Raw genomic sequence first — 27,217 nt, forward strand, 5'->3', positions numbered from 1 at the left:
CTGTCATACGGGATGCCCTGTGTTCTGACATCATTCCAACTGACCCTGTTCATGTGTGAAGGGGTGAGGCCAAGGCTGCTTTTTCCCATGTCGACCAGCACCCCAGCCCCCAACTCCCTGTTAGCTCCCCATCTAAGTGCTGTGTACTGGCCTACTCCCAGTGCCCCCACCCGATTCCGCAGGGTTCTTGCACTACACATGGCTCTACCTTTGCTAGAGCGACAACAGAAGGCAGCTCCGACGAGCGGGGGCTACAGGGCTGGGGCATGGGGACAAACCTTCCACCCTCACCCCTTCCTTCTGCATCCCAGGGCCGCTGGGGACAGCAAGGGCCTGCCCAGCCTTGGTCAGCCCTGACCAGACAGGCAGAACCCCCTGTTGCTCTCCAAACCCACACGCGCTCAGAGCACCCCCTCACTCGGTGTGGGAACAACCCTCCACGGCAAGCAGCACTTCGAGAAAATGGAGGAGCTGTGGCAGGAGGGTCACCTAGGAAACGTAGCCATAAACACCTGGTCTGGAAAATGGGACTGAACGAGGCGCAGGAGAGACAAGCCCACACACACGGTTCTTCCATGCCTTCCACTGTAGCACAGTGGGGACACAGGCAGGCAGAGTCAGGTTCTGTGCAGCCAGGACACACGCCCTGTGATCACGCTGAAGCCAATGTTCCCTAAAAATCAACCCCTCAAGATCACTAGACAACACACATCTCTTCAGGTGGGAATGCAGTCCGGGCAGCACTTCTGTTGTTAAGACCGTCCTTCCAAGCTAACCGGCGGCAGCTGTATGCTTTGAAAAGTACTTCTGTTCCCTCCCAGACTCACAGGTAAAGGTGAGCTTAGTTAAAAAGTTGGTTTCTTTTAAAATAGTCAGAAATGATAATTAAGAAGCAGAATACACATGCACACATATAAACATAATAATCAATGCTAGAAATTCCTTAGAGGCACTTTCACAACTTTCTCTTCATTTGGTTATTAATATATAAATATGCAAGCAAAATAATGTCAGCAGACAATGCAAGTCATATTTCAGATATTCAGTGACAGTTTTTACTAAGGTTTAAACTGTCTATTTCATAAATCTCAAAGTAACGGCTAAAACATTAAAACTGGTTATAATTTAAAGTTATTATGGTCTGGGGCCGGCCCTGTGGCTGAGTGGTTGAGTACATGAGCTCCGCTTTGGCCGCCCAGGGTTTCACCGGTTCAGATCCTGGGCGCGGACATGGCACCACTCATCAGGCCATGCTGAGGCAGCATCCCACATGCCACAACTAGAAGGACCCACAACTAAAAATACACAACTATGTACTGGGGGTTTGGGGGAGAAAAAGGAAAAATAAAATCTTTAAAGTTATTATGGTATCACTGAAATTTTTTCACGGAATCACAGACTTTTTGAGTTTTTAAGGTCTTAAGTTTCTTTTTCAAAAGACAGATCACACACACACACTGCCACACACACCTCATCGAACTCTTAACCTTTGCAGGCCCTGTGCCCTTGAGGTATATGGGCTCCTTCAACCTCACAGGAGTCATTTGAAATCACTGGTATAATGCCCATTAAAATGAAACTGAGGCTAGAAAAATTAAGATCCTTGCTCAACATCACACAACTAGCAAATGGAGTCAAACCTAAGGCAGATTCTAAAACCTGAGCTCCTAGACATTCTACCGTCGAACATTTCTAAATTCAAATATAGTTGTAATACACAGGTCAAGCATTACTATAATCAACTTGTGATGTAATTCATGCTGGCAACTGACTTTGGTGGTAGCAACAAAAACATTTTTGTTGGGAAACATAATTGCCTCTGAAAGTTTGTTCATATATTCCACATCATCGCATGCCAGGCATGAGCAGGACTTAAGCCCCAAGTGGAAAGCGCTGTGATCTAGTAAGGAGACTTGCTGTGCCTCTTGCCATAAAAGTCCCAGTCTCCTCTCTGATGCCGCAGGCCCAGAGTCTGGGCCCTTTCTGGCAGTTCCTGTCTTTTTCAGACAGGCCCTCTGTCAGGGTGAGGACAGACTATATCAACTTCCCACTAATTCTCCTCGTACCCACAGCCCCTCTGTCAGAGGTTCCACAGAACAAACCAGCTTCCTTCACAGCTCGGGTCTCAGCTTTTGTGGTCTGTACCAGACACCACGCTGTCACCTGCCTGCCGGCTTCCAGGATGTCACTGCTGTCTCCCCGCCTACTCTTCATCCTTGTGCATTGTCCCTGTCAAAGCCTTCTCTACTGTCATTTCAGGAGAGGGACTGATAAATCCTACATGTTTCAATCTTCCAGTTTTGAGGCCTTTTGTGTTTAACAATATGTTTAATTTTCCTAGATACTTGACAAATAGTTTGGGTATAGAATTTAAGGTTTAAATAATATTTAAGTTACATTTTATATATAGAGTTAATGATATATATCCAAACTTGTACTCTAGAGTCCTCTGTTAAATGCCTTCAGTTTTTAAAAATGGGAAGAAAATAAGTGACAGGAAGTGAACATGTGTCCTAGTGAAAGAGCAGCCTCACCTCCGGGATGAGCTGAAACGAGGCACAAACAACTTCCATAAGTGCGATTGAAAGTGGCTGAGATTCTGTATTACAGCAAAGCTGATGATTAAAGAAAAATAAAACCACTATTGGGCAAGAGAATTAAAACGTGAGGGGAAAACAAGCCTCACTGCAACAGTCAAAGGACCTGATAATCCATCCTGTTCGCACAACTGTTCCAGCTGGGCCAGATCTTACACAATGAATCACAGGACACCTTTATGAGGCAGAGATTAGATCATGCCCATTTTAAAAATAAGAAAAACAAGGTTGCTCCAGTGACCCTGCAGCCCAGAGTAAAGAAGCCATGCTGAGCTGGCCGCCTGACCCGAAGGCCTTTATTGAAGCCGATTTGAGGTGACCCGGCCAGCTCAGTGCTGCTCAAGGGAGGGAGGTCAGAGTGTTCACCCTGAAACCAACACAGCTTCTGCTCAGGGACCCTCTGTGCACTGGCTCCTTCCAAAGCCCTCTACTGAACTTTTTAAAAAATAAACTTTATTTTTTAGAAGTTTTAGATTTACAGAAAAATTGGGAAAATAGTACGGAGTTCCCATTATCATTAACATCTAACCTTGGTGCAGTACATTGTTACAATTAATACACCAATGTCAGTACATCACTTTTATAGCTAAAGTCTCTATCCAGCTTTCTTTAGTTTTCACTGAATGTCCTTTTTCTGTTTCAGGATTCCCACACAGGATCCCACAGGACATTTGTGATTAGCAAGAGAGGCAGGAAAATTTACCTAGATGCTTATTCTGTGCATCTCCCTTTATGTCCTGCCACAGGTTTAAGAATTATGCTTCGTTATTTTAATAAGGAGCTCCCATTTTTCACTTAAAGAGTCTTCAGAGAAAATGCATAGCTGTTCTTTGGGTCCTAGAACCACACACACCTTGTTGTCTGGCCACAAACCACATGACCATCCCCTTTGGCACCCTCAGTGCTGGCTGCCTCTGCTGGCCCAGGTAGGCGGAAGGGCCAGCTGATCCTGGGCTTGGCTTGACTTGACACTGATAACGGAGACTACCAAACACTGAACACGCTGTCATTCATTCATTTCTCTACAGACCATCCGTGAACTGGCAAAACGGATCTTAAAATGATTCAATGTTCATGTGGAACATCTCTTGAACTGGGGAAACGAGGGCAGAAGGATTTTCTTTGCTGTCCTGAGCCTGCTTTATTTTCTGCGCAGACCCGTGAGTAGAAGCATTTCAAGCTCATGCTCTCACACACGATGAGGCTACACACACCATGAACAGGACTGGCTCATTGCCCTCTTCTGGCAAAAGACCTGCCCTGTTCACAGGCTCGGCTCTGGCCATCAGACTGTCCGCTCCTCACAGCGGCGAGTGGCCCACGTGGGCCAGGTGACAGTGGATGCTGAGAGGTGGAAGTCTCTCCCCATAGGGGTTGCTGGGCTGGGCAGACACTGCCCAGGGCTGCAGGCAGCCTCTTCAGAGCTGCTTGCGACCACGTGCTGCTGGGCAGGGAATGGCGTGGGTCAAGTGGGTGTGAGCTACTCCAACCCTCGACTCCTACTGCAGCCACGAACTTCCCTTTTTCTCTAAGCCAGTGTGAGCCGGGTCTGTCCCAACCTCTGTCACCTGTGTTGCAAGAGCTGTTATAAAAACCACAGACACTCTGTTAAACACTGGGCGTACCATGGTGAACAAAATAACCCTGAGTGGGGCCAGCCCGGTGGCACAGCAGTTAAGTTCGCACGTTCCACTTCTTGTTGGCCCAGGGTTTGCCAGTTTGGATCGTGGGTGCGGACATGGCACCTCTTGGCAAGCCATGCTCTGGCAGGCGTCCCACATATAAAGTAGAGGACGATGGGCATGGACGTTAGCTCAGGCCCAGTCCTCCTCAGCAAAAAGAGGATTGGCGGCAGATGTTAGCTCAGAGCTAATCTTCCTCAAAAAAAAAAAAAAAATCTTAAAAAAAAAAATAACGCTGAGCATCAGGGAAATGCAAATAACAACCCTGGTGGAATACCACAGCACACACACCAGATGGCTACACACAACTGGGAAAACTGGAGTTGAAACTAAGTGAGTAAACGGACTCCTCACACACTGCTGGTGAGTGTAACAGGCACAGGCACTTTGGAAAACTTGGCAACACCTCCTAAAGCTGAACACACATCTTCAGCCCTCCAACCCACACAGACACGTACGTGTGTCGCCAGAAGACATGCGCACAGCAGCACAATTTATAACTGCCAGCACCCGGAAAGGCCCAGGAGCAGAACACAGGGGGAACGCTTTGTGGCTCATCCTTGCGGCAGTGAGGTGACGATCCCGTTACCCTCGAGGTGGACGGACCTCATGGACACCGAGTGGAGTGACAGGCTGCCCCCTGGCCCCTGGCCCTGGGGGGAAACGACATGGGGCAGAGCGGCTACTTGAGGGCCACCTCCTCGTCGGGCCGGTGGTTCTACAAGTTGGATAATTTTGTTAAAAATTACCCAACTGTCTATTTACCACGTGTGCCCTTTTCTGTATGTACGTATTTCAACAAAAAGTTAAAAAACAAAAGACAGAGCCCATGAAGCTAGGAGCTGGCAGAGCAGACAGACAGACAGACAGAAAGTGCACGAAGCCTGCTGTCTGCCGTGCATCCTGCTCCCTTCCGTCTGGAAGCCCTGCAGCCCTCCCAATCACTCGGCTGTCTCTCCTGGGGTCTTTTCCAGCTTTGTCGCATCTCCTGAAGAGCAGTGACCATAAACGCATGAAATACTGTGCACACGCTCCAGGATTTGGTACAAAGAACATAAAGTCCACTTTCTTTTCCCCGATCTTCCTGGAGTAAGACTAGCAATCCGTGAGCCTGTCTTGGTGGGAGGCACCTGAAATGCTGCTCAGGGGAGCTGTCAGTATGTCTTCTCTTAGGTCACAATGGGCGGACACGGCACACCTTTCAACAGGCATTTTTTGGATTTTTTCTCTGAAGGTCTTATCTTATGCACAATGATTTCTGATTACTTTTCTGTGTGCTCTGAGTAATGTTTTCAGTCCATTCCCATCCTCTTGGTATTTCAATGTGTAGAAAGGCTTACAGTTGTCTGAAAATATGGAGATTTTACTATTGACTCCCTCTCGACTCCTTTACACAAGTCAATTGCTTAACACTTCTCTATCCTGTAAATATGGTCCACATGATTTTGTTCAACTAGAATTAGTCACATCACATTTGAAATAAAAGGGCCAAAAGCTGCATCTTACAAATCTTTGTTACAAGAAAATTTTAGTTGTAAAGACATTGTTTGAATGTTTGTGAGCTTTCTACTTGTCTTTCATAATCTCCTTCTATTAAGAATTCAGTTAACCCATAGGTTTAAATAATATGTGAAGAAACGTACTAATTTCCAGAGGCCAAGGCTGACTAAAGCAATGGAAAAGGCCTGCACAATTCTTAGCTTTGGGTTGAAGGGCTGGAGGGGAGCTCGGGCCCCAGCAACCCAGAGGCTTGCACAACAACTGTCCAACGTGGATGACGCGGCCCCACAGGAGGACACGCAACAGAGGGTGTGGGCCAACAAAGCCAAGCTGTCTGCGTTTTTTTGGGAAAAGACAAAACAGCCAAGGGACAGATTCCAATTTCCTAAACATCTTACTTCAGCCTCGGACAAATACAAATTCCATGCTGTTTTTAAGGTCAAATAGCTGTAAGCACAGCACTCACACATTTATGACAGAAAGGGGTTCTTTATTTACAAGCGCCATAAGCACTGAATACTAACCAGATGCTCTTCACTGCCTCTTATAAACCAAGAAAATAGAGAAGAAACCGAAGTTTAAGTCTGAAGAAAATCTTGGAACAAGCAGTTAGCAGTCTGTTCTACCAGCAGAACTACAGGAGCTGAAAGCCCTTCACTGGAGTGTGCCCTACTGACCACCTACACCACTAGTGAACCGGCTCCACCAGGCCCTCCGTCCCTGCCAAGAGCACGTGCCAACCCTTGGGCCTCTTCTGTCCATACTTCCTATGTGATAGTGACAGGGACGTTCTCGTAAACGGCCCCTAAAGGACTGGCCAGTAGACCTTGATGTACGCAAACATGGTTATGGCCATGTGCAATCACTTAATTAACTACCGAGGAAGGCGCTCACCTCAAACGCACTTCTGAACAACCAGCCTGGAAGTCTTGGGGCAGCCTTTCTCGGGGTAGGGGGGTGTGAAGCTGTGCAGTTTGTGTTTATCAGATAAATATGCTATTTTAAACATGTGAAAAACATTGTAATCAGAGACTGAACAGAAACTGATGAGGAGTCAGGAATGGTGAACATGTGGCTATTTTCAATTTCAATTACAACTAGACTTTGTAAGATGAGGTAGTTCAGAAATGCATTCAGCAACAATTTGAACTATCATAAATAACTTGAAATAACATAATTTGATGTAAAAAATAGATGTGCAGGATGCTTAGTTTGAAATCTACCTTGAAAACATACACAATCACTTCACACCCACAAGAACAGATGTAAAAAAGACACAACAAGTGCTGGTGAGAATGTGGCAAAGTGGAACCTCCAACATTGTTGGTGAGAATTTAAGATAGTGCAGCCACTCTGTAAAATAGTTTGGCAGTTACTTTTTTGTTTTCTTTCTCCTTCTTAAATGTGCTTTATAAATCCTGAACAATATGTCCACATGTGAAGTGGAGTGAACTTCTCAGGGATGCAGGTGTTGTGTCCATTCCCACCTCACACACACACGGCCCATGGGGCTCCCATGGCGGCCGACTGTCCCTGCTCCCTCCTCCTCCTGGAATCTGCACCCTGGCCCCAGTCCTGGAGGGTCTCCTAGGGTCTCCTCGGGTCCCCCACTCCTCCTCTTCACCTCACCTGCCCCCTCTTTTCACAGAGAATCCTGTCATTCAAACCTCTCTGGACTGCGACAAGGGCACATTCTTCTCTTAAAATACAGTGTCGCTTTCATTCTCTTTCTAGAACTCTTATTAGACTCTGTGACCACCTCATCTATGCTTCTTGACTGAAATTATATATTTTCCATCTAATTATCTTTCTGTTCTTTTGGGTGATTTCTTCAAATAAATCTTCTAATTTTCTCCTTAGCGATATCTAACCTGTTGTTTGACTTAACCATTGGTTTTTAAATTTTTAAAATTCTAATGGCATTTAAAAAATTTACAGATGTCAATTTCCTTTTTTGAATAGGCTTTAAAAAAAAACTGTCCTATGTTTTTAACTAGGTTTATATTTGTTCAGTTAGCACTTTGATAACTTTAACGTTTTACTTTGCAGTTTTTGTACAGATTGTTCTATAATTCTCACTGAACAGATGTTTGTTTTTCTCAAATACTGTATAACTTTTCGGTGTGCACTTGCTTCAGCGGGGGGCATTTTCTGACAGTTTTGTGAGTGTGGGTGTGAAAATGTCCCTCCAGGCAGTTTCATGGTGGCACCTCCCAGAGCCTGGGGGAATCCCTGCATCTACAATTTACCTTCCTTTCTAGACTTGGGCTTCCTCTGAGACGACATTGTAGGCAGGTAAACCAAGACCTTGTGTCATCTGCGAAGGGATGTGGAGAGGCCTTCTCTGCCCACCGAGCTCCCACAGCCTCCTTGGGTGGCTGGCAGTTTTTCTCCTCCCAACCAACAGGAGAAGACTGGGAGGCTCCAAGTTCTGGGAGGACCACCCAAGCCCCCGTGGGACGCAGCCTAGGCTGTCCTTCCACCTCTGTGCCCCAGATCTGTTCTGAGACCCTGTGGGCTGCCCAGCGCCAGCTCCTGCCCTGGCTTGGAGTTCTCTCCTTATTTATAGCTCTTGGGACATTTCTACTTCTGTCTTTTGAGCTTGACTATGTACTTAAAACACGTTATACATAATCCAGAATGTCTGGACATTTAAAATGATAGGGGAGGGTGGATATGGTCATGTCAGCCGGCCATATTTCTGTAAGTCTCCCCCTTCTTTCTTTTCAGTGAGAAATATCACATTTTCACTCCTCTTTAATTAATTATACAAGTAATTAGCAAATGCATTCTCACTATAAGAATTAAGTGGGGCCAGCCCAGTGGCACAGTGGTTGAGTTTGGCGTGCTCTGCTTCAGCAGCCCAGGTTCGTGGGTTCAGATCCTGGGTGCAGACCTATGCCACTCATCAAGCCATGCTGTGGCAGTGACCCACATACAAAGTGGAGGAAGGCTGACACAGATGTTAGCTCAGGGCTAATCTCCCTCAAGCCAAAAAAAAAAGCAGTTAAAGCTAAAGTTAAACTCCCCTTTGACATAACCCCACCCCTCTCCCCAGTGATTGTCTTGCAGATCTCTTCTGGCCTTACAGACTCCCTGGAACCACAGAACACAGGTGGCACTGTACAGCCACATATGCTGCTTCTGGGAGTGCATGATGGTGTGGGCACGTTGGAAAACAGTCTGGTAGTTTCTTATGAAGTTAAACATAAACTCACCATGTGACCCAACAGATCCACTCCTAAGTATTTACCCAAGAAAATAAAAACTTAAGCTCACACAAAAATACTGAAATGTTTGTAGTAGCTTTATCATTAATCATCTAAATCCGGAAACAACTCAAATCTCCTTCAACTAGTGAGGCCCATCCATACTGTGGACCCAACTACTGATACACACACCACAGGTGACTCGATGCATTCTGCTAAATGAAAGGTGACAGACTGAGAAGCCTACATGCTGCATGAGAGTCTGGATGTAGCAAAAATATTGGGTCAGAAAGAGAACAGTGGCTGTCAGGGCTGGAGGTGGGGAGGAGGGTGTCTACAAAGGGGCATGAGGGATTTGTGGGATGGCGGGAGGTTTACATCTTGAATGTGGTGGTGGTCACATGACAGTATGCGTTTGTCAAAACTACTGTATGAAAATTAGAACTCAAAAATACAAAAAATTTTAATGAATAAAATCATACTACACCCATATTGTTTTCCGTTTTGCTTTTCTTCACTCAACAATGTGTATTGAAGAGCTTTATCCTGTGAAGATACAGAGTTGCCATGTTCTTTTTAACGGCTGCATGATACTCCATTGTGTATATCCATCAAGGGTGTGTCAGCCCATGAGGCAAAGTTCCTCAAAGGAAGGGGGTGCTGTTAGAAGGAGGGGAAGGGTGTTGGGCACAAAACAATGGATGTCCACCCTCTACCACCACGTTCCACCAGGAACTCATTGTTGCGAACCATACACATGGTGTTGAGGCCACTCCAGAGTACGATAGGCTCAGATGTCAAGACTGATGGTGCCGCACATCACATGTGGGTGTGAAGAGGTCTGTTGCTCACATAATAAGGATTCTGGAGAGGGAAGGGCAGCTCCCAAGCTGCTCGACAGCAAGGGTGGGCGGCCGGTTCTGGCTTTTCCTGTGGTTAGGGTGGGGCTGGGGCTAGCATGGTTTGAATTTGCCAGAACCAAAGAGAAAGCACGCAGGTTTTCTTATCAGCTTGCCAGATGTGGAGAGAGGGGAAGGAGGAGGGGAAGGTTTAAAAGCTGTCAGCAGTCACGTATCAAAATGGGGTCAAACTCTTCATTACATACTATCCCTGATTTCTTGATTCTCTAAATATCATTCACACATCTCCAAAATTATCCTCCTAAAACATGAGTGTTTTTACATCATTATCCTTCCCAGAAACTTAAAGTGATTCTGTAAAGCTGAGAATGAAGGCTACACTTCTAAAGGTGATGTTCAAGGCCTTCCATGAAATGTCCCCAGACATGCTGCCTGTATCTTCTGCTTCTGACACTTCACCCCAGTCCCACGGAACAGTCTTCCTTCCAGGACCTGTAAGAGTTCCTGTCATTCTGCTCAAACACTGCCTCTTCAGCAGTCTCTTATGCATCCCCACATAATCTGTGTAGTATGGAAACCCCTGGTGATTACAGAGAGGTGTGCACATCTGTTCCTCCAACTAACACTGAAGCACTGAAGCACTAGATATGGGCACTTTGATAGCGAGCGTCTGCTCACTGAAATCAGGGCACATTGTAGGTGCTTGGTAAACATTTGTTGAATTCACGAATATATACAACCTACAAAAGAAAAAGCTAAAGGAAATAAAAGGGATTTAGTGAAACTGGGAAATATGGGAGAATGATTGAGGAACAAAGTTTTAAACAAGAAAGTAAAAATAGGGAAGTTTCTAGATAGATGTTTCAGTATAAAAATGTCTAGAACTTTAGGAAAGACACTTGCCCAAGACAGAAGCAGCCACCGCAATTCCTGGCACACAAGTGCCTATTAAATAACCAATATGACTAGTCGTTAAAATAAACAAAGAAATAAAACACCGAGTACCTACTCTGTGCTGAGAGTATGTGACACACGAACTTAGGCGAGACTGTCCTCTGATTTTGAGAAGCAGAGCAACTGGGACAGAGGGGACACAGCAGGAGTCACTGCCAGGGGCTTATCTAGAAGGCACAATGCAGCTGTGGACGCAGACAGGACATGGGCCAGGCTGGAGGGGCAGTGCCACACCAAGGACGACCCTGAGACACCAGGAGCAAGCAGGACTCATCACAACAGTTTGATCCAGCATTCGATTCCTGTTGACACAGAGCACAGTGCCTGCAGAAACTGAACCAGGCAGAGCCCTTGATCGTAGATGGAAAGCCTGGCCACCTAAGTCCTGGCTGCTGCTAATCTTCCCCCCAAAGACATAAGGAGGCCATTTTCAGCATGAAAACACTCAACATTTACCGTTTGCTGTTCTGAATTAGATGCCAAATGGCAAACCTTCATAAACAGATGACGGCACGGCTCCTCCTGCTGTCTGCTGGTGACTGTAGAGTGAAAATATTGTTTGTTTCACTAAAGCCTGCTTGACATTAGTCTGTTTAAAAGCAAAACAACCCTTATCCACTGAGGACTTCGCTCTTTGGATGTTATAACTAATGGTTTTTAACCATCCTCCCAAAAAAGGGAGGAAAAAAACCCTCTCAGTAATTTAAGTATATATTCAGAAAAAATGCCAAGAATGAAATAAAGCAACTATCATCTTTGAACCTCGTATACAATGAAAGGACAATTCTCCTGAGACAGAGCTAAAAACTGTGTAAGATTTCTATAATCACACAGAAATATTGTTGGAAATGAATCAAACTAAAAAGAAAGGGTAATCAGATCAATAACCACTGATGTGCACATGGCAACATGTCAGAGCCCTCCCACAAGGCGCTCTCCTCAGGACACATCAGAGCCTCAAAAAGGGTGCTCTCCTCAGGACCCATCAGAGCCTCAAAAAGGATGCTCTCCTCAGGACATGTCAGAGCTTCAAACAGGGTGCTCTCCTCAGGACACAATGGAGCCTCCCACAAGGCGTTCTCCTCAGGACACATCAGAGCCCTCCCACAAGGCGCTCTCCTCAGGACACATCAGAGCCTCAAAAAGGGTGCTCTCCTCAGGACACGTCGGAGCCTCAAACAGGGTGCTCTCCTCAGGACACGTCAGAGCCTCCCACAGGGTGCTCTCCTCAGGACACATTGGAGCCTCCCACAGGGTGCTCTCCTCGTTCGGACTGATGAGAGTCCTGTCAAACAGGGGTAATCCTTCTTTCTGCTGCCGAGGAAAGTCTGTGTGAAAGCGTTTTTGTTGAATATACATACATGCACACAAACACACCACCCAGCCACACTTGTGTTACCCACACTTGACCTTGACTCCAGAGATCACAGTTGACTGGACCAGAGGTGGACGCAGGACCCTAACTGGCCCAGCCAGGTTCTCTGGAGAAATCTGAACTGAGAAATCTGAACCACTGGTCTGGAGAGCTGCTGGAACTGAGGGTGTACAGGCTTGGGCTCTCGGAGTTGGGCTGTTGGCCATGGGCCTGGCAACACAGCGGGAGCTGTTCTGCAGAAGGCAAGAATTCCTGAGAAGAGAATGAAGTGGACCTACAGATGATGGGAAAAATGAGGTGACTCAGACGAGGGCTGCCTGGACCATGAGGGTGACCCCCTCTGGTCCCAGGCCCTTGGGAATCCCTACTGCCCTTCGGGATAAGGGTGTGCTCAGTGTCCTTCCAATATGCTCCCTTTGTACTGCAGCTTATTTAAAGTGGATTTCTATTACTTGCAACCAGAACACCTAACAAACACAATGGTCATTTCAATTCCATTAGTGACAACGAGGAGGATGGATGGATGTAGGGAAGCTTTTTCAGAAAGGCTGTCTAGGACGTCATGAGTGAATACAAGTATTAGAAAAGGGGGCAGAATTGAGCTCCAAATTATGCGTTCTTTGCCTTTGGTCAATCTCCAGAGGCCTGAAACAGTTGTTTTAACAATTTTTCCAGCTTGATACTTATTTTCTTGTGGAGAAGATTCACCAACCTCTTCATTCTGCCAAAGTTGGAAGTCCCATCACAACTGACTTTTGCAATTGTCTTTTAAATTTTTTCCTCTTTGCCATTTAATTTTTTTGTGAGGAAGATTGTCCCTGAGCTAAGATCTGTGCCAATCTTCCTCTATTTTGTATGTGGGACACTGCCACAGCATGGCTTGACAAGCGGTGTGTAGGTCTGTGCCCAGTATCCGATCCCGTGAACCCCAGATTGCCAAAGTGGAGCATGAAAACTTAACCACTACACCACTGGGCCAGTTCCATCTTTGCTTTCTTCTTTTGATTAGCTTTTTAAAAATGTACTTCTCCTTCTACACCAGTTGGGAAGTTCCATGATCTATTTCTTTTTGTTCAATGGCTACCTTAGATATTTTTTCATGCATATACATCAAAGTCAGAATCAATCCAGTCTCAATCCTCCTTGTGAACAAAGGACATCACAACAGTGACATTTCAGTCACCCTTATATCTCCGCGTATTTTTAAATTCTAGCCTTGAAAAAAAAAGACTTCCCTTGACATTATTGATTTTATTAGACAGTCACTGTTTGATGTATTCACCATATTCTTTGCTCTTTATTGCTTCTCGGATCTCAAACCTTCCTTCTGAGGTCATTTTCCCTTGTCCTGAAGAATATCCTTTCATTCTAATTAGTGTCTGCCAGAGGTAAAGTCTCGCAGTTTTTACTTATATGACATTGTCTTTATTTCACTCTCATTTTTCCCAGTTTTATTGAGATATAATTGACATATAACATTGTATTAGTTTCAGATGAACAACATAATGATTTGAGATCTGCATATATTGCAAAATGACCACCACAATAAGTCCAGTTAACATCCATTACCACACATTTACAACTTTTTTTCCTGTGATGAAAACTTTTAAGATTTAGTCTCTTAGCAACTTTCAAATATACAAGACAATGTTATCAACTAAAGTCACCCGGTTTTACATAACAACCCCAGGACTTATTTTATAACTGGAAGTTTGTACCTTTTGGCCCCCATTCATTTCACTCACCCTCACCCCCCACTTCTGGCACCCACCAATCTGTTCTCTGTATCTGTGAGCTCGACTGCGGGGGAGCTTTTTTCTCAGGTTTCACATATAAATGACACCATGCTGAGGAAGGCTGGCCTGAGCTCACATCCATGCCAACCTTCCTCCACTTTCTATGTGGGACGCCTACCACAGCATGGCTTGCCAAGCAGGGCCATGTCCACACCCGGGATCCGAACTGGTGATCCCTGTGTGGCCAAAGCGGAACGTGCGTTTAACTGCTGCGCCACCGGGCCTGCCCCTCTACTTTGTTATGTTTAAGGCAATAAGGTAAGCTATTGTAAAGATATACAATATATTGTAATTTAACCAATCTTCTATTGATAATCTTTTGGGTTATGTATAATTTTTTCACTATTTTATACACTACACAATGAATATCCTTATAAGATATTTTGTACATTTGCGCAGAAGTTTTTGTTAGATAGAATCTTAGAAGCAGAATGGCTTAGCATTTAGTAAAGGCTGATGAAATGACCTATATAAAGAATCTATCAGGGGCTGGCCCGTTGGCGCAGTGGTTAAGTGCACACATTCCACTTCAGCGGCCCGGGATTTGCCAGTTCAGATCCCGCGTGCGGACATGGCTCCGCTTGTCAAGCCATGCTGTGGTAGGCGTCCCACATATAAAGTGGAGGAAGATTGGCATGGATGTTAGCTCAGGACCAGCCTTCCTCAGCAAAAAGAGGAGGATTGGCAGTGGATGTTAGCTCAGGGCTAATCTTCAAAAAAAAAAAGAAAAGAAAGGATTAAAAAAAAGAATCTAACAATTTACATTTCTATCAAGAAGGTGTAAAAGTGCTTATTTTGGAGAGAGTTTTAAAATTCTCTTCTCTTAGTTCCTGCAATTCTTGTAAACTTGCCTAAAGGCCTGGTTTTGCCTAGAGGTCATGGTCTATGATCTTGCTCAACATTGTGGCTTTAGTATCATCCATCTATGTGCTGCAGCATCTTGAATATCTAGCCCAGGTTTCTGATGATATTCTCTTTTCTCCACCAACCTGTATTTGTCTCAGGAAATGGCTCACCTTACCATGCAGTCACTCACGCCAGAAACCTGGGCTTCATATATTCGATTCCTCTTCCTTGCCCTTTTCCGACATGCAACTAAATCTTAAAACTTGTTGTTTTTACCTAAATATCTAATTATCTCTTGAATTCCCTCCCCACTTAAAGAAATCTTCTCCCTCTGTCGAATTACTGCAATGGGCTCTTAAATGCTGCCCTGCCTCCAGACTTGATCCTTCCATTTGCTTCCCAAGCCAGGGGGGGCAGGGGAAGGAGGAGGGAGAGAAGGAGGAAGAGGGTAAGGAGGGGAAGGAGGAGGGGAAGAAAGGGGAGGAAAAGAGAGAGAAGGAAGAGGAAGGTGAGGAAGAGGGAGGAGGAGGAACCAGCAAAGGAGACTAAGAAACGAGATACAGGAGGGGGGCTGTGAAAACCAAGAGAACTGAGTGTTGGAAGGAGGGGAGGATCCTGTGCTGAATGTCTAGAGCCCGCTCTAACCACTTCAGATAGGTACCTCCTGCCTGCATGTGTCCACGACCCCACATCCCCAGCCACAGACACCAGCACACTGTCTAACATTGAGGCAGCCATCTATCTGCCTGCTCTCTTAGCGGAGAGAACTGACGCTAATGGACTGCAAGAAGGAACTATGTCAACTTTCTTTATTTGTTATAGGTTTCAGCAATGAGCTCAAGACCCACTCAATAAAAACTTGTGGAATGACTTAATCACTGGTACATATACGTGTAAGTTCTCAAGGAACTTACAAACTATTTGGGGAAAACAGGAAACCACTATTTGTAATATAAAGTGGAGTGAAATCAGTGCTGGCAAAGGGTACGGCCAGTGTGCTGGGGAGGACCGTGGAGCTAGAGAAAGCTGCTCCGAAAAGATGACACCCCAGTCAGGGGCTGAGGAAAAGAGCAGGATAGCAGAAAGGGGAGGCTCCGGTTTTTAAAAGAGTAATACTTCTTTGCTTTTAATGTTGTTAATTTGCCCCACTGTGGCAAGACAGAGGTTAGACACATTTGTGCCTGTAAGTGGTAACACCCAAACTCTTCGCTCTGGCAGAAAAACATAGTGCAAAGATGAGCATTGTATTTTAAAATACTATTATGTATGCATTATTTATGTCAACATTGGTATGACTACGGATGATTTTGGCTTCTTTACATTTTTTAGCAATTTCTAAATTTTCTATTCTGCTATAATTTTGGGGGGAGTTTTAGTTTTGTTCTTTTTAAGATCAGAGTTTCATTTGGGCAAAATGAGAACTTAATTCAAAAACAATATCCTTACATATATACAAGAAAGTCAGTAATTTCCAGAACACTACTCTTATAAAAATTCCATAAATCCTTGAGAACATTTTAAAAACCGCATTCATACATCTGGCAGAATTAAAATTAAATTTCTCTTTAAAAATGGAAATACAGCATAATAAATGAAGTTAACATTAACTTTTCCTACTCCTGGACACTAAAAGAGTCTAATGGAAATGAAAAAGATGATATCACCCACCAGTAATGGGGAAAAAATGAGTTCGTGAACAAACACACTACGTTTTGATTTATTAAGGCTCCAGCCAGCGTCACTTTATCCCCCATGAGTGATGGGTCACACTGGCTGCCAAAGTCTTCTTTTCCACTAAATACCTTTGTAAATATTGTGGTTGCTCTGGTTTATGGCCATCTCCCTCAGACAGTGTATCAGTGGAAAAGAATCCCCATTCCCAGCAAATGTTTAAACCACCATATGTGTAATCTTCTCGCACTAAGCATGGGTCACAGGGTTTGCAGAAGGAAAGTTATAGGAAAAGACCAGTTCTGGAGGTTGTGGCTGGCACATCCAAGACGCCAGAGAGAAACACCCGAGGAGTCAGGAGTGGTCCTCCTTTGCAGATAAGAGTCCTGTCCCAAAGGAGGGTGGGACTCCTCAGTACTCGCCAGGAGGCAAGGGGCCCGACCCCTCTGCAGTGACTGTGGCTGCACCCACGCTCCAAGCACTCAGGCAACCTGGTTTTCATCTCAGGGCATCTGCCTCCACGGCTTCACGGGTGCACGGAGCCACAGTGGCGAGGAGTGCTGGTCTCTATTGCTGTGGCTGTGGAAAGTAGTTCTCTGTGTCCTCCCATGTGTGCTGGGGGAAGGGGCATGGTGGGTGAGCTGACCAGGGACTCTAGAAGCCAGACCAACCTGGGGTCACTCTCAGTTCTCCTACTGCTCAGCAAGGGAGGCAAACCATCTAACTCTGAACCTGGTTCCTCAGTCAGCCCTGAGAGGCTTCAGCTTTCCTCTTCTGTAAACTGGAGGGGAACCATGTTGTCACGGGTGCAGGAGTGACTGAGACACAAGGACCCTGCCCAGCAGACCATGTGTGCGGTGCCTGCGGAACCCACTGCTGCTGGTTCCATTGTCTTTCTCCCATCCCCATCACGTACAGGTGTGCGGGAAGAGGAGAGGACCTGTTTCTGCTGATGGACATACTGAAAATGTCTATTCCTAGGTTATCTTAAAGCTCTACAAGACTATTTAAGTGCTGAATAACATGCATTACATTTTTAGCTTTGAATGCACATTCTCATGGCAAAAAATGACTTACTGTAGTTTTTAAGAATGGAAATTAAACTGTAACTACAAATGTGGTTTTCTTTGTACAAAATTTCTCTTGTAACCTAAACTCTCTTGAACTCTTTCTTGTCAGAATATTACAAGTGTTAAGACAGTTGGGGTTAGAGAAGCAAGGCAGCATCCTGGCTGTAGGGATATAATATAAACCCACATTACCATCCAGGCCCAAACTTAAATAAACAACTATAAAAAGCAGAGGTGAAACTATATTTTAAAACCGTTCCAACCAGTAAAACCAGTGGTTAGGTAAATCTTGCATTTCCATGAATTATCCACAATAAGGAATCCAGGAGGAACAAGAAGTTTTGGGGGTAGACAGAACATCTTGTTCTTCTGGACATGCTGATGCAGTACCTGGGAGAGAGCCAAGCCAAGCTGACCAAATGGAAGTCGGTAATTTGAGCATAAAGCTCAGGAACAGTTTCGAACTTAGAATAGATCTGTAGCTTGTTGGCACATGTTAAAGCAACGTGATTAGTGCTCACTGATGTTTTCTTAATGCATGAACAAGATCACGAGCAAGGACAGGTGGAGAAGAGGCTTTGCAGGACAGGGAACATCGACTTTATGACGTGGACAAAGCGGGGCAGGAGATGATGATGAGAAAGGAAGTGAGAAAGACAGAAGAAGAGCAGATTGACTTCCAAGAAGAGGGCAATCAATAGAAAATGATGAGGGGGCCAGTTCAGTGGCATAGTGGTTAAGTTCACGTGCTCAACTTTAGTGGCCTGGGGTTCGTGGGTTCAGATCTCAGGTGCAGACCCACACACAGCTCATCAGGCCATGCTGTGGTGGTGTCCCATATACAAAATGCAGGAAGATGGGCAGAGAAGTTAGCTCAGCAACAATCTTCCTCAGCAAAACGAGGAGGATTGGCACCAGACGTTGGCTCAGGGCCACTCTTCCTCACCAAAGAAAGAATGAAAGAAAGAAAATGATGAGAAAGAAGGCTGATTAGACGGCTGAGGGGGCCACTGGGCCGTCTGAGAAGGCATTGTTACAACAGCCATAAACGCTGTGGCAGAATCGCAATAGAACAGGGACAATGGTGGTGAATGCTCGGAGGCCTGTCCTGCAGATGACTTTTTCAAGAAGTGGGGTAGACCATGGGAAGAGGAGTGATGGCAGTTTGAGGACAGGCAGACAGCACATAGGAAGATTCCTTCTGGCTGACAGAAGCTTGAGTACATTAGCAGGTGAAGAAGAACAAATTAGGATTATGCAAACTGCCATGATTCAAGGATGCTGTTGGGCAGGCTCCGCCGTGACACCACAAGACGCAGTCACTGCTGTTCTTTAACGCCTGGGTCGAAGGTCACACTCTTGAGACAACTGAGTCCCAGAGGATGGACGCCTGGGAGGTGTAAATTGACAGCCTGGACTGGCCTGGAGGACTGAGGGGTCTGCAGTGGCCCGCAGCAAGTTCATAGGGAGGCTCTCCGCAGTCATGTGTGAGCGCCCACTTGCCTCCCACACGCTTACTTGCTGCACCTTCTGTTCACCCCAAACCAGGTGACTTCAGAATAGTTTCCTTGATTTGTGTTACACTTATGGTGGCACTTCCTTTATCTCAAGAGGAAAGTACATTTGAAACATATGAATCCCAGAGGGCATCATCCTTGAGAACTGTGCTGCATCACGATGAGACTACTACACTTACGTCCTTACCACATTCCTATTATTTCTCTACCCAGAATATTTTCTTCCCTGAAAAGGATGGTTTCCACTCATGATACTTCTTGGCTTCCAGTCCTAGTCCCACATTTAGAACTGGGTGAGAGACTGTCTCTGGGGCTCTGAACTGGGCTCCACAGTGGCCCTTCTCTGGCCAGACTGTTCCCACTAAGCAAGGCAGCCACGAGCTCTCACAGCCCATGCCTCCTCCTTGAGATCATGCTCTGGGCGCTGACACCCCAGAGGTCCCTGCCCAAGTGGCTTTCTTTCCAGGGCTCAGGCAGGCTTCTTCTCTGGCTCTGTCACCCTGAGGACACACTGCGCAGTGTGAGCAACCCTAGACCCAAAGGGTCTGCTTGTATGGGGTTGAGGAGAAACCTGGTGTCCACATAAGCAGCCACAGCTTGGGGTGGCACACAGCACAGGGCGGGAGGGAAGTGTGCTGGGCCACAATCCCACTCCTTCTGGAGCTGTCACATTCCCGTGGAGGCGAATTCTCAGGATTCAGGATTCTAAGTCTGATCCCAGCTTTCCAGGTCATTCTAAAGGATTCTTGTCAGAGTGAGAGAACAGAGCCCAGCCTAATGTATTTAACTGTTTGCACATCTGGAATACAGCATGTAAACCTGCATGTGTACACCTGCCTCAGTCCCTACATCCTCTGCAGCCTCCCAGACGTACAGGAAGCCAAACGCAGCCAGGAGGAAGGAGGGCAGGCCCAGGAACAACTGTTTTATCAGATGCCATCTCTTCCACTGCGTTCAGTGCTCAATACGAGGAATTGGACACGTCACTAAATTCCCTGTTCCCATCAAGACCAGCACCAGCATCCTCCAGTCCCACGGCTTGTTCACTGGAGTCTGTCCCCACACCCAGACGAATGCCACCGGTGCATGTGTCTCTGCCTCACGAGCTCAGCACTGGGACTCAGCCTGTTCCACACGCTGGGACTCCAAGGGCAGGCCAGAGAGAACCTGCGCTGGAAGCCGCCCAAGCACCCACGTGGGACATTTCACCAAGCCCAGCCCTGATCAAACTCCACTCAGGGGGTGAGGGCAGCCCCCGGAGGAGGAGGAAGCTCCAAGCCCTGTGGCCTGACACCACCATCTTAAGGAAGCAGAGCCAAAGAAACACGGAGCCTCTGCTCTAAAATGCTATCGCCAAGTCCAATGTCTGAGAAGCCCCTTCTAAAGCATTCCCAGTAGAACCCTTCCTTTGTGTGGACTCGGCACCCCACTAGGAGGCTCAGCTGGACAGTTCTGCTTATGAGAAAGTTGGGTTTTTTTTTTTGAGGAAGATTATCCCTGAGCTAACTTCTGCCAATCCTCCTCTTTTTGCTGAGGAAGCCTGGCCCTGAGCTAACAGCCATGCCCATCTTCCTCTACTTTATATGTGGGACACCTACCACAGCATGGCTTTTGCCAAGTGGCACCATGTCCACACCTGAGATCTGAACCACCGAACCCCCGGGCCAATGAGAAGCGGAACGTGCAAACTTAACTGCTGCACCACTGGGCTGGCCCCGAAAGTTGGTTTTGTAAAAAATTCAGCCCAAATCAACTGGCTTGTGTCCTCTGTCCGTTGATTCTGGTTCTAGCATCTGAAGCACAACAGAACAAATCCACAGCCTGTTTTCACACCTGCAGTCTCTTCTGTCTTCATTCCTCAGTCCCTCCAAACCGCTGTGGTGAGCAGAGGCGTCCCCACACCTGGCAGGGCTGCTTCTCTCAAAAATCAAGTAGCCAAAGGTGAGCGAGCCCTTTGTGCTACTTTCTGCTCCACTGGTCTGTTGTTCATCCTGCGTCATTACCAGGCTGTCCTCATTATTGCAGCTTCTCATGAGAGCTGATATTTAGGGCAGAAAGTCCTCTAGCCTTGTTCTTCCTCAAGAACGGCTTGGTTATTTTTTGACCTTTGTATTTCCACATACATTTTAGAATTTGTCAAGTTCCACCAAAAAGAAAAAAGAGGCAAACTGTTATGATTTTGAATGAAATGGCATCCACTCAGGTCAGTTCGAGTAGAAATGGTCTTTGCAATCCTAAACGTTCCATTCCCTGACGTACCTCCCCTCCTCATGCTGTCTTCTTTAATTTCTCTCAACATTTTCTCTGAAGATAGCTCTCTCCTTTTTGGTTAGATTTATTCTTAAGTACTTGATATATTCTTTAATAGACTTGATATTTAAAGTAAATCTTTTCCTTAATTTCATTCTCTGTGTGAAGATATAATTGATTTTTATATATTATGTATCTGGAAAGCTCTTCAAATGATTTTAATAATTTATCTGAAAGTTATTTTGGATTTCACACATATACAACCTTATTACCTGGGATGAATAAGAGCTTTTTCCTTCCTTCACCAAATTTTCTTCTTATACCTTTTTTTTCTTACTTTACTGCACTGTCCAGGACCTTCATGGGGACTGCTTGTGTATTCCAGTATTTCACCATTGAGCATTCTTTTAATAACAGCTTTCCAGAGATGTAATTTTCATACCATAAAATTCCCCCTTTTAAAGTATACAATTCAGTGGATTTAAGTATATTCATAGTTGGGAGCCATCACCACTACCTACTTTTGGAACATTTCGATCACTCCAGAAAGAAATTCTGACCCCATCAGCAGCCACTCTCCATACTGCCACTCCAACTCCCACCCTCCTCACCCTAGCAACCCCCTGTCTACTTTCCGCCTCTGTGGATTTGCTGGTTCTGGACATTTCATACAAATGGAATCATGCAATATGTGGCTTCTTGCACTGAGCATAATGTTTTTGAGCTTCATCCACATTGTTGCATGTATCAGTCTTTGTTCTTTTTTATTGCTGAACGATTTTCCATATTTTATTTATTCATTCATCAGCTGATGAATATCTCAGTGGTTTCCACATTTTGGCAGTTATGAATAGTGCAGGTACGAAATTTGAAATTTGTGTGCAAGTTTTCATGTGGATGTAAGTTTCCACTTCTCTTGCAAATAGCCAGAAGTGGAAGCATGTGGTTTTCACAGACACTCTGTCAGACTACGGAGTTCCCTTCCATATCTAGCACAGTAAGAGTTCTCTTCTTTTCTTCTTTAAACACTAAGATGACTATATAACGTTTGGATTTTATCCTACACCAACCAGATATTTCTTGAGTAAACCCAATGTAGTCATGATTTATCATCCTCTTTACATACTGCTGGATTTGGTATGCTAAGATTTTAGTTTTATTTTTTAAAGATGGGCACCTGAGCTAACACCTGTTGTCAATCTTCTTCTTTTTTTTCCCTTCTTCTCCCCAAAACCCCCCAGTACATAGTTGTATATTGTAGTTGTATGTCCCTCTGGTTGTACAGATTTTAGTTTTATTTGAATCTATGCTCATTAGTCAGATTGATCTACAATTTTCCTTTCTTGGAATGTCCTTGTCAGGTTGTAGTATGGTTACACTGGCCTTAAAAAATTATTTGGTAGAATTTTTTGAATAATATACACCTTTGGTATTCTTTGTGGGAAGGTTTGAAATTACAAATTCAATTTCCTTAGTAGTTACAGATAATTTAGATTTTCTATTTCTTCTTCTGTTATATTAAATTGTATTTTTCTAAGAATTGCCCATATCATCTAAATTTGCTGCCATAAAGTTGTTCATAAGTCCTCTTCTTTTTTAAACGTCTTCAGAATCTGTAGTGAAAGCAATTTTTCTGGTCCTCATACTGGTAATCTGTGCTTTTTTCCTTTTCTCCTGCATTAGTTTTGCTACCAATTTTACTAGTTTTGTTTCAAACCCCCCTGCTTTTGGCATTGTGGATCTTGTCTGTTGTATAACGTTTTCATTTCATTGATATTTTTGCTCTTTAATATTTCTGGCAAACACCCCCAGGGCAAAAAGCTGCTCTTGGGTCCTCTCAGATATGGGCCCAGTGATTCCTCACAGTCTTTTTTTTTTTTCTGTTCCCCTAAGCTAACATCTGTGCCAATCTTCCTCTACTTTGTGTGAGGGATGCTGCCACAGCACGGCTTGATGAGGGCAGGTGTAGGTCCATGCCTGGCCAAACCAGCAAACCCTGGGCCACCAAAATGAGGCCCATGAACTTAACCGCTATGCCACCGGGCTGGCCCCTCACGGTCTTTTTTACCTCACTGATGATTTTAAGATGTGTTTACAGTGATCCAGCTTTTTTATTTGTCTTTGATGGGAAGGTTGGTAGAATCACCCAACCTGACAGTACTGAATATAGAAAACTGAAATTTTTAACTCTGTACTTTGAAAATTTTTGCCCTTTGTATGTATGACTTATTCAAAAATATGAAAATCACTTAAAAATAAAGTAGCAGGAAACAAGCATTTTATATACTTCTGGAGGGAATACACATTACTAGAATCTTTTTGGAAAGCAATCTGGAACATGCACCACAACTCAAAAAGCACATTCTGTTGAGGGGAAATGTCCATGCACGGGGGAGGAGGTGACTCCATCACGTCCACCCATGGGGGTGGGGGTGACTCTATCATGGCAGAGTTCCACATTAGTGCTCCACTTCAATGTGAATATTCCTTGGAGAGGGTAACTTCGATAAAAGCAAATGAAGCAACGGCCATACTTGTGTGAATTAGCTAAATGGCATGTGACTAAGGCAGAGGAAGGGATATGGAGCAGACCTGAACGAAGCAAGATAAGACTCTCATTTCTGAGAGGGGCCCTACTTAAAATTCCTACAATTTAGCTTCCTGTGGGTGTTATCTACAAAGCTGCCACAGGGAAAGCAACTACAGCCTTAAAAGAAAAACAGGCTCACTGGAACTGTATACTCCAGAGGTGAGCAGACTGAAAAGGTGCCTTTACTGCAACACAAATTCTGGAGATGGACTGCGCTGGCCGCCCCTGTGGTCTGGGTGCTGAGGGACCTGCTCACATCCTGTTTGGTGACCAACACCAAACTCTGCGGATCGCTGTCAGTGCCAAGTTTCAGGACACAGTTATGGCTGCAATAATAAAGGGCAGGAAACTCTAGTATCAGCATTTTCCATGTACTCCTGTGGTTAAAATAGTTTCTGCAGAAAGACTCACATCCATAAGCCACGAGTTTTCGAGCAGGGACCTCAGAGACTGCACAGCTTGGCTGTCTGCAGCCTTGTCAATCTGGCTTGGTCACTACTGCTACCTGAAGTTACTCCTTTTTCTGATTGTTTAAACTCTCTCTTAAAAAGTTATTCTTTTGCTGATCTGGTTATAAAAACCTCAAAACATTATAAAAATACAGAATTACAGTAAATTCCCCCTATAATTCCATCACCCAGAGATAACGACTATTATTTATTCTCTAGGAAGATGCTAAATTAAGAGAAGGTGAGCTAACAGCACAGGTACTGTGTTGAAATTGCAGTTTCCTCTGGTATACTGTGGACAACTCTGCAACCCGTAGAACAGCTTCTTTAGTCTCTCTACCTGGCTCTACGGCAGCCCATTGTTCCCCATCAGCATACCATGGTTGTTTCCTTCTTTTTTTTTTCATGATTATAATGCTTCCAAGTACCTTCCTAGAGGCACACAGAGAAAGAAGTGTTTCTATAGTGGATTCCTAGAAGTGAAATGCTGGGACAGAGTATAGCTCCTGTTAAGTGGTCCTCAAAGAATCTAAGTTTCTGTTTGCCCTAAACAGTATGTCCAACACTGCATGACACTAGCATTTTTTTTCCTTCCAAAATAATGTATGTATTTCAAATCAGGCCACATTTTTTTAAAGACTATTTTTTTAGAGCAGTTTCAGTTTCAGAGCATAATAGAAAGGAACATACAGAGGTTTCCCATAATCTCCAGCCCCCCCCTCAATTATCAACATCCCCCCCAGAGGGTGCATTTGCTACAACTGATAAACCTACACTGACACATCATCACCCAAATTCATTGTTACATTAGGGATCACTCCGGGTGTTGGACATTCTATGTGTTTAGAAAACTGTACAATGACATGTGTCCAGCACTATAATATATAGTAGTTTCACTGCCCCAAAAATCCCCTGTGCTCCACTTAGTCAGCCCTCTCCTCCCTAACTCCAGGCAACCACTGATCTTGTACTGTCCCCAGTTTTGACTTTCCCAGAATGTCACACAGTTGGAATCACACAGCATGCAGCCTTTTCAGATTGGCTTCTTTCACTTAATGATGGACATTCCCGGTTCCTCCATGTCTTTTCATGGCTTGACAGCTCATTTCTTCTTAGCACTGAATCGTATTCCATTTTCTGGATGGACCACAGTTTATTTATCCATGCTCCTACTGAAGGATATCTTGGTTGCTTCCAAGTTTCGGCAATTATTAATAAATCTGCCATAAACATCCATGTGCAGGTTTTTGTGTGGACATAAGTTTTCAACTCATATGTCTATTTTCATAAGAAACCGTCAAACTCTCTTCCAAAGTGGCTGCACCGTTTTGCATTCCCACCAGCCGTGAACAAGACTTCCTGTGGCTCCACAGCCTTGCCAGCATTTGGTGTTGTCAATGTTTTAGACTTCTGCAATTCTAATAGGTGTGTGGTGGCATTTCATTGTTGATTTAGTTTCCAAAACTCTTTCCTGATTGTGCCTATATATTTTTGGGGGGGAGGTGAGGAGGGACTCCCATCTCGAATGTTAGAATCTTCCCAAATGTTTGATGATCCTGGGCTATCTGCTCTCGAGTAAGCAGTAACAGGGTTAGGCAATCACCAAAAGCTCTCAACACGGGGGTGGAGATGGTCAACTCTCTGCTTGTACTGAGGAGTGCTAGTAGCGAGTCTGGATTCTGAACACGGAGCTCCCCGTTCCACCCATCACCCAAGGCCAAGTGGATGAGAACACGGATTCACTTCAGGGGCAGATGCCTAATACCAGGAACGAGGCCTGGAGATGTCACGAGGACTGGGGTCGTCTGTCCTGACCCTTGAGTGCAGTTTCCCAGTGAGCTTCACCCTTCCCAGGATCTGTAATTTCTAAGGCTGGAACACCCACGGAGCTGTCCTCTCCCACAGACAGCCTATCTGCCTTCAGTCCTTAAGGAATTTCTCAAAATGTCTGGTCTTCTAATAGTACTAACTGTTTTTCAGTGCACTTGTACATTTTAAAAAATATGTATAGTTGTTATTTTTAGGAATTTGGTGGCCCATTTGCGTAGTCTGTCATCTTGACTTGATCTATCCAGGTCATTTTGGGAAAACAAAGATGTAGCTCCTCTCTGTCAAATAATTTGGACTCCTGAGGTAGAAGAATAAAAATTAAACAATAGATATTATAGAATTACCTAGTCTTTGACAGGCACTTTGTATATGTTATTCATTTTATTTGCACAAGACTTTGAAAGGGAGGCACTATCATCCCCTCTGTACAGAAGAGTAAACTTCAGTCAGAAACAGCAGTGACTCGTGCGAGGTCCCCGCAGCAGCAGGGCGGGCCTGCAACTCTGACCGGTCGCTGACCTGCTTACTTGCAGACGAAGAAACCGAGGGCAAAGCAGACACCTGACTGGCCAGGGTGACTGTCATCAGATGCCTCTCAGCTCCCTTGAACATTTTCCTGTTACTGCTTCAAGTTGGAAGTTACATAATTTCCAGTGACATTAATAAGTAACAGCTTTTTGGTAACAATACTGTGTGTGTGAGGCGAGGGTAGGCAGCAGCGAGATGTGGAGAGAGTTAAATAGCCCAATCAGAGGCGCCCCAGGAATGCAGAGTCCTCGACCTTGGCAGCACTGGCATCTCTGCAGTCCCAAGAGCTCAAGCGGGGTCACGCCGGCTGGTATGAACAAGAAGCTTTTTTCACGCAAATAGTCTACGAACACCCACATTTCTCAGTCAAGCTCCGCGTCCAGGCTTCCAGCTCTGCCTTTCCAGCCTACAGACAGACGTTTTCTCCCCCTGCCGCTGCTTTCCACTTTTCCTGTGAGTTAGAAAAAATATTTCCCTTGGTAACCATTTTCCC

At 45.0% G+C, this 27,217-nt stretch overlaps 2 protein-coding genes across 10 annotated transcripts in view; one reads left to right on the plus strand and one right to left on the minus strand.

The window, feature by feature from the left end:
* Positions 1–27,217, minus strand: part of CENPP (centromere protein P) — a 222,577-nt gene that overhangs the window by 12,357 nt on the left and 183,003 nt on the right. The window contains exon 7 of one of the 5 annotated variants that reach the window (XM_070495977.1): positions 26,559–27,175. The exons of the other annotated variants lie outside the window; for them this stretch is intronic. Within the exon in view, the coding sequence (XP_070352078.1) occupies positions 27,091–27,175 (85 nt within the window). The 3' untranslated portion in view covers positions 26,559–27,090. Of the gene's footprint in view, positions 1–26,558; positions 27,176–27,217 lie in introns of those variants that run through there. 5 annotated transcript variants of the gene reach the window in all.
* Positions 27,039–27,217, plus strand: part of ECM2 (extracellular matrix protein 2) — a 39,454-nt gene continuing 39,275 nt past the window's right edge. For 3 of the 5 annotated variants that reach the window (XR_011497539.1, XM_014864818.3, XM_070495975.1), the window contains exon 1: positions 27,039–27,177. The gene's annotated coding sequence lies outside the window, so the exon portion shown is untranslated. The remainder of the gene's footprint in view (positions 27,178–27,217) is intronic. The other 2 variants (XM_014864817.3, XM_014864820.3) reach the window with 1 other exon arrangement.

Source organism: Equus asinus, chromosome 23 (assembly GCF_041296235.1).
Source record: "Equus asinus isolate D_3611 breed Donkey chromosome 23, EquAss-T2T_v2, whole genome shotgun sequence".
Lineage (NCBI taxonomy): Eukaryota > Metazoa > Chordata > Mammalia > Perissodactyla > Equidae > Equus > Equus asinus.